The 7,900-nt window shown below is 44.3% G+C and overlaps 1 protein-coding gene across 1 annotated transcript in view; it reads right to left on the bottom strand.

The window, feature by feature from the left end:
• T265_10467 (hypothetical protein) overlaps window positions 1-7,900 on the bottom strand; it is a gene marked incomplete at both ends in the record, with an annotated part of 33,133 nt that overhangs the window by 887 nt on the left and 24,346 nt on the right. The window contains 6 exons of the mRNA XM_009176846.1: window positions 1,271-1,397; window positions 2,154-2,382; window positions 4,042-4,432; window positions 4,716-5,185; window positions 6,302-6,479; window positions 7,722-7,822. Of these exons, the coding sequence (XP_009175110.1) occupies window positions 1,271-1,397; window positions 2,154-2,382; window positions 4,042-4,432; window positions 4,716-5,185; window positions 6,302-6,479; window positions 7,722-7,822 (1,496 nt within the window). The remainder of the gene's footprint in view (window positions 1-1,270; window positions 1,398-2,153; window positions 2,383-4,041; window positions 4,433-4,715; window positions 5,186-6,301; window positions 6,480-7,721; window positions 7,823-7,900) is intronic.

The following is a 7,900-nucleotide window of genomic DNA, read 5'->3' as shown; positions in this document are numbered from 1 at the left end:
CAAGTAATGCCAAAGTGCGTATTACTTCAAGTGCCATTTGGCGGATGATCCCTCATTTTTTGACGGGTACCGCATCGACAGATTTTTAAAGGGTATGTGTACGGTAAACTCGGTTAGAACGACCGATCGAGGCAAGCTTTGACGTGCATTTACACACATCGCAATATCAGTAGGGCTTTTTGCAGAGGTCGGCCGACCATCAGTCCAAGTCACGTCCGAGTATACAGTTGTCTATTTTTAGCGAAGTGTATTAGACTCAGAATAATGGCGGTCATACATAAACAATGTGTTATTAGTAAACATTCATTTGCTCCGAAAATACCACAAACCCTAACTGTGAAGCAGTCGTTAGACAGGAAACTCGTATTTAAAGTAAATTGCTATTCCTGACGTTTTGCTTCTTGATGGCGACAGCCACCAGGGCCTACTTCCGACATTATGCCTACCATGTCCGCTGTTTACATACACTAACTCCAGTCTGATGAAAAGGCATTCACCAAACCAACTCACGCGTAGGGGCGTTGGGATGTAAGTTATTACCCTTGGATATAAGTCGGATACCACAGCCTCCATATGCCAATTTTGGGACCATGGTAAGCATTTTTCCCTGTCCGGAGAATGTCACCACAATGAGCGTAGAAGGGAAACTAATCAATAACTGATAAAGTTTGGACTTGCTAGTCCTAGTCTTGATCGTTAAATTAGTTTCCCTTGTGAGCCAAATGAATACGAATCATTCCAAAAGAGCTTGAAATTGTCTACCGAACAATCATCACCTGCTGTAAAACCCGCGTACTGCATAATTTTTATGCTTTTGTGTGAGCATTTCAACTAAAGAGTGTGGGAGCCAAGCTTGCCACAGTTTGGTGCAGTCCTATTCTGACAGAGAGCAACGCTAAAGGATGATTATATATATATATATATATATATATTGTAAACTGTGATAACGTTCGCAGTACAGTCGTACTGTTGGCGTTTAACGTCTGCGAAGTTCGCACAGTTCAATAGGGGGTGCTGATTGATCTGGTGCCATATGAACATAAGATCTACGACAAAAATGATGGCTATCCACGCTAATGTGTGGCATTCAGCTAGGCCTGTCTGAAGACATCTGGTTATGAATAATTTGAAAGAAACAGCATGGAGTGTCGGCCTTTATCCGTTACACGTTTCTGAGACTAAAAGACCACCTTAGAGTAGTCATGCGACAGAATATCCACAAGTTGTCGATACACATCACCTCAATAAAAATTCTGAACAGAATACTTACTTTTCATCCTTAATGCGCGTATACAGTGTTTGTAAATGTCGAGTTTCCAATAGGCCCAGCACCACAAGAACTATCAGAGCGAAAAGCGCCGGATAGATGAAGCGAAGTGTGAACTCCATTTCCAAACCTAAAAATAGGGGGGAATGAAGGGGAACGCATGTGGAGAGTGCGCCGAAGCGATACATATTAGTGTCGACGGTTGCTGGTGAAATAAACAAAGCGGTAAGCATGATGAATTGCAATAATTTGTATTCAGGAAATTTTCGCATGCATATGCACATGGACAGTACGTTACCAAGTTTGAAGTTTAAGTGTCCGTGGCACGTGGTCGCATGTCGTGTTCGGCCAAGAGAAGCTTCAGCTAGGACCATAAGAGTTCAAAGTACAGGGATAGATCAGCCAGCTTCGATGAAGTGCTACCGTCAGGGATTCCCATGCGTTGTGACACGAGCAGCATCCTTAGCGTCACTCGGACTTTCATTCAAAAAAACAGATCTTACACCACACAGTCAATTATAGTCCAAATGTTAATGGAGAGATCGTTGTACAGAAACCTTAGCCAGGGTAGCTGAGTCGTCCCTTTCTAATCTGTAAGAACCGCCTCCAAAGCAGACCGATTAGCTCCAACAAAGATGAAAAACCTCGGTTAATCTTACACGGTTTCTGCGCACGGGTTTGGCGACTGTCGCATCCAGATAGCCACAGATGGGAACTGCAAAATAGTGGACTTCCGATTTGACAACATGGAAATTTCGTTATGCCTCGGCATAAATAAATGATAGGCAAAGAACTACATACATCTGGGGACGATCCAAACGAAGCCTTCTGGAGGATATCAGATACCATTTAAACCATATGAAAGTAACCTGCACGAAAAGCTCACCTATTCTGTGTGCCGTGTAATGGGCTAGTAGGTACGGAACGGTCAGACCCAATCCCACGCAAACGAGTAAGGGAGCGAGTTCGGATAGTAAACGGAAAGCGCGCGCGCGATATCGATTTTGAAGCAACTCGTTTTGACATGCTTCCAAACGTCGACGCAACCACCACGTTGGACCAACCAGTGTTAGCAGAATTCCCACCTTCAGATGCATGATTCCGAAAATCCAGTGCTAAAACAGAATTTGTGAGCATACAAGTGCAAGAAATAGAATCCCGTGATGAGTAGTGTTGAATCAATAATATACGTTTTTCAACGACGTCAGGTGTCTGTAAACTGTGTCTTCGACTTTCTAGACTCCAAGTGACATTTGAAACCAACCACGCCTGATCATTAACGAGTGCGACGTGATCAAAGGTACCGACAAGTTCAGTGTGGGGCTGAACCACGTTAGTAGTTGCTAAGTCACATCGGCAATCAAAGGACAAGATAAAAATCTCAACGAAACATCTTAGCTAGATTACGTAGTTATTCGACAACTGGGAAGGTAATGATTTCAGTCTCATGCGCGTTAACAAAAAGATGGATTTACATGAACTTGAAACTACCGGCCCATAGCACCACGGAAACATAAATGGAAACGTAGTTTATAGAATCTAAAAATGGTCATTCTGCTATATAAGTGAAAGTGAGGTGAACTGGTGTGTTCCTCAGCAAAACAACACCTAACAGCGATACGAAGGTGCTCGTTTGTGGATCTCGGGGCCATAGCAGAAACATAAAGACTTGATCTTAACTACTAATAAGTAGTCAAAGTTATCGCAGCCTGTGAGGTCTACACCAGCACCCGCAACCTCCCTGAAGATGACAAACTGAAATAATCTATCCTGAGCCTGCGAAACCGGCAAAATTTTCATGCAGATCATGGTCCGTGTGTTTGGTTTTTAGACACCCGAAGCCATTGACTGAGCAAACGGCACCTGAAATCTGGCACCATCCTACTCTAGGAAGGTTCGGCTGGATGGTTTGCTGAACCGTTGTATAGCTGCATTTGGCGCCGCTTCAGGCATACTCTAGCTTGAAGATTGTGCGCATCCCATACAAAGTGCAGTTTGACATTGAAGGAACGCCAAGCATGGCAATGTACACTTAGCATGTGCGGCTACCAGATATGCTCGTCATCCGTTTTTCTTAACATTCGTTATTGAGGGATTCGACGCAGCATATCCGCGGTTTCACAAACGCACCAATCAATACGAAATCTGCGACAAGTTGAAACTGATAAGGTGGGCTGCTAACATACTGGAGGCAGCAAAAGCGATACTGGGAAGTGGCATGAACCGCGTGTAGACGGTCACGCAGAATGCCCTAAACGATTGGTCGTGGAAAACAAAGTGGAAGCTGAAAACCACGTAAATGAAATGTGGTAGGAGAGGTAGTGATCAAGGGATCAAGTGGTCAGGTAGGGAACGAAATTTAATGCCCAAGTTCCGTAGATCATATGGCCGCGATTTCCATATTTGCAGTTCAATTCCATCTTTCCATTTGATTCCACGGGATTTGACAGAGAAGCAACGCCTATTTGGGTAGATGCTTTGCAATGGTATGACCTCAGGTGAAAAGTACATTTAGACAAAAAGACGAAAAACCCGGGTTGAGACGGTACGCATCGCATGGAGAAGTAGAGTAGAAGATAATAGGGCTGCGCAGGACCAAATGTCCATTCGAACTGTTATCGGAACAACCCCTACTGGTTGATAATCTGTGGATATTTTTGGAGGGAAGTAGGTTATGCGGCTGGTCGCGGGCCTTTTCGCAGTGAAAAGATCAAGGCATGTTTGTACAAGGTGTTAGGTGAGTGTTATCATGTAATCACAAATGGTCCACTCACTTCCCAAAATCCAATGTACAGCGTTTTTCGTGGTCCGACTTGGAAAGGAGCGATAAACGTCAGATTGATTAGCAAACCGAGACACACGGGCAAGATGACCAAGAAGAGGACGGCAATGCCGACCATTTGCACCAAACCAAACAAAAGTATCAAAGAGTGTATCAGTTTGAGGGCTACCGGCTCCTCCCCTTCCTCTCCTCGATTATTTGTGTTACGTAGACTGCTCATGGGTGGCGGTAATGCAGGGCGAGGTATTGCAATCTCACAAGTTGTCCCAGAACGAGTCCAGATTCTCAAAACTCTCAGCGGCCTGGACCAGCAGAACAGTCGGCTCAGTCGGGCGGCCAGGATACAGAACGAACGACGCAATGCAGTCAGGAATACCGGGAGGCTATAAAAAGAAACGGAAGAGCAATATGGGGTCAAGTGTTCGGTAGAGGCGAATAAAACGATGTATCTAAGTTAGCCAGCTTATACGGAAAGACCTTCTCCTGAAGCAGAAAACGTCCATTTAGCAGCAACCAAGGTGTTGTTCCAAAGTGGAAAGTGTAAACAACAAAACATGTAGGCAGTATCAATGCGAACACAAGGTTAATTTCTTCAGTTTGAGAGTAAATACTACACCAATTAAGTTACATACGCAGCGACTACACGCATGTACACGTTTAACTCACCAAAGTGACAACCGAAACAAAAGTCCAAGGACGGTGACCCCGGTAACCAGAGCAACAGCATCATGCCGTGGATTGGTGCGAGTATTGAACAAGGCGAATGTGAGACGGCCTATTGCAACCGGGACAATAAGCAAGGCTGAGCTCAGTAACATCAGACTGAATATCACAAAGAAGCAGAGAGCCACAAGGCGTAGACGAAACAGTCTAGGTCGCTTGTACGGCACGTAACGAGGGAAGGCATCACCCATGTCATCCCGATCGTCCGGGGCCTGTGGACCAGCTGGCTCTGGCTCAGGTTCAGGCTGACCATGCATCGGGTCTTCAGCAGCGGGGACCGGGGTACCTCGAGTTGCAAGAGGGGAGGAACTCTGATGGGCATTGGACTGGGAACTTGCTGATTGTCCGCTTCCGGATGGAGAACCCGAAGAACTAAAAGGAGTTTCGGAACCATCTTCATTGACGATCCAGTCCTGTAGAGGAGAAAGGCGAATTGTAGGATTTCCCAGAATATATATATATCTTTTTGCTATTTGAATGTGACGATCCAGTCCTGTAGAGGAGAAAGGCGAATTGTAGGATTTCCATATATATATATATATCATAATTGCAATGTGTATGCGGTGATCAAATATAGAAAAGTGACGTTCGTCAATTGGATACACAACCGGGCTCGGCCCAACGTACTCCCAACCTGAACAAGTGACGTTAAATAGAGCCTTCATGGTGCAAACAGCCCTTGAACTAACTGATCTCAATTCTTTGCTCGTATGACTAACTCCTGTTCCATACAAATAGATAGGGGCAAAATGCTAAAGAGACAGATCTCTGTTGACGGGCGACCGTTGGAAAAACATAAGTGCCGAATGTCCGATTGTTTGGAATTGCACAGAGAGTTGATCCCTTCGGCTGATCCAGCTCTATTCGTTGGAGCGCATGAATTTCAACCATAAAATCTTTAATGGTTAAGCCACACAACATCTAAGTGCGAAAAGTAGTGAGTAGCTGTAGGCAGCCGAAGTGAAAAACTCATTTGCATTCCGCAATACACATAGGCGGTAGCGGAATCTGTATGCGTTCCTAGTTCTTGTGCTTATTTAAAACATAATATCGTAAATGTGCTGAGCTATCTGAAAACAGGTGAACGAGCACATAGTCAGGTGCATGGGTACCTAAGATGGTAGCCTTGAAAAGCACACGTTACGATAAGATTCCGCACTCGATAATCGCGGTTGCCTGGTGGTCTGCTGACCTAAAGGAAAGTAACGTCGGTCAATACAATAAGAAATCAACAAGGTTTCCAGTTGTAGTGAGGTCAAAACATACCTCTATCCTAAGTTAACCTGTCAAAGGATTATTGGTAAGAGTTTCTGTGCTAATCAGAACAAAGAATTAACTATGATAAAGCTGTCAGGATTATTGCTATTTTCTTCTCCTGAGTTCAGATGGTTTAGATAAGAAGAAAAGAGAAATTCATGAGTATCATACGATTTTAAAACGTGATAAGGCGAATATTTGATTGTGTCAGTGGTAGTCTCAAAGCTTTGCGGGGGTCGAGGAAGGTCCATGCAGGCAGACATTCAACTTACTCCGGGCTTAAAAGGAACATCTCCAACCAGATAGCTACGCATGCCCAGTATGATGCCCACGCAAATACACCAAAGGCGTAGGAATTGCCGTACGGCAGCTTTGGCTTGTACATCCAGTAGAAATGGAAGAACTACTTGCACAAGTATGATCTCCACCGAATAGTCCAGTGGGTTTTCACTGAAAGTCACAAATACACGAGAACATAATGCAAAATCGGAACGACAACTTTGAGCAAAATGATGCGTTGAATGAAGACAAATCTGAATATATGCAAGCCTAGAGGTAAGCTATCGTGGAATGAGTAGCTGAACTGGGGGCCGGTCTTTGTTTGCTGATGTAACGCAAGTCAGGTGCAATATAAAACGACCCGTAAGCATGAGGGCCAGTCGAGTGTTGACCCAAGGGTGAAGCGTACTGGTGCAACCCATCACCATTCCTCATGTTCCGACATATGTGATGAAAACAAAAGGAAATTTTAGAAGAGGATCATAGGACTGGATTTCTCAAGTGTTGACACACGCAAATTTAGAGAGAAGTAGCTTTTAGTGATGTAAGTTGATGAGCCATTTACGATCTAAAGAACCAAACCTCAAACCTACATTCCACAACATTGCTAACCAAACGTAAGGCTAAATCGTGGAAACTGATAACTAACGGTCGTTGAATAACTGTTTTAGGACTAATATGAGCAACCGAAGCATTCGCAACCTAAGATGACTAATCAATTTAACCGTTATTAATCGTTGCAGGCTTTGGTTCACTTAGCCACACGTAAGAGACCCCATCATCGTTCCTGTGCAACGGCTCCGATGACGTAATATAGCACGCACATATACTGTGGGTGTTGGGTGGCGCAGTATATGCTACTTCAGCAACATTTGGTGAAAGTCGATATTTCTTCGAGAGTGCTCAAGTTCCACCGGAAGTTTCACGCAACTATGCCATGCCGATTCAGCCTGCAAAACGAAACCGCAGAGACAAGCCGAAAACCTCTAAACCTCATCAGTTAAAGGTGACTGGATCAGTAAGATAACAAGATATGAGCGGCGGAAGTTTCAACCTCCTGTCGTTCTCGTCAAACCGACAAAATTCGTCCTTACTAAACCCTTTGGTTTAATAGAGGCACATACACCTAAAAAGTAAGACAACTCAGTCGTACGGGCTACCCGGGGTGTTTGTCGGGGACGTTTTCCAATGAACTGAGACAAGGTCAATTTCTCAGACACTCATCAGTGCTTAAAGTAAGGTTTCTGAGAGTGGAAGCGCGTTGATCAAGTTTTGATTATGAACAAACTTCGAATAGTTTACAAACTCACATTGAGTTGTGGGTCACAAGAAGAGAATCAGAACCGGTAAAAAACCGAGCGTATAAAGAATAGCGGGAAAACCGAACACATGATAGAGATGTCTGAAACTCACTGCGCCACTGCGAGTTGAAACGGTAAAAATCCTGGAAGCACACGTCGAACAGCTTCAATGGGCACCCAAAGCATGAACACGATAAGAATCCCCCAGATGGACTGAACAAGAAAAGTAGACAGCGAGAAAAAGTTGAGCAGATAACTAGGTAGGTGAGTTTTCGAACCGGTAGACTGGTA

The sequence above is a fragment of the Opisthorchis viverrini genome, assembly GCF_000715545.1.
Source record: "Opisthorchis viverrini unplaced genomic scaffold opera_v5_368, whole genome shotgun sequence".
Lineage (NCBI taxonomy): Eukaryota > Metazoa > Platyhelminthes > Trematoda > Opisthorchiida > Opisthorchiidae > Opisthorchis > Opisthorchis viverrini.
This window is presented reverse-complemented; position numbering and strand designations above follow the sequence as displayed.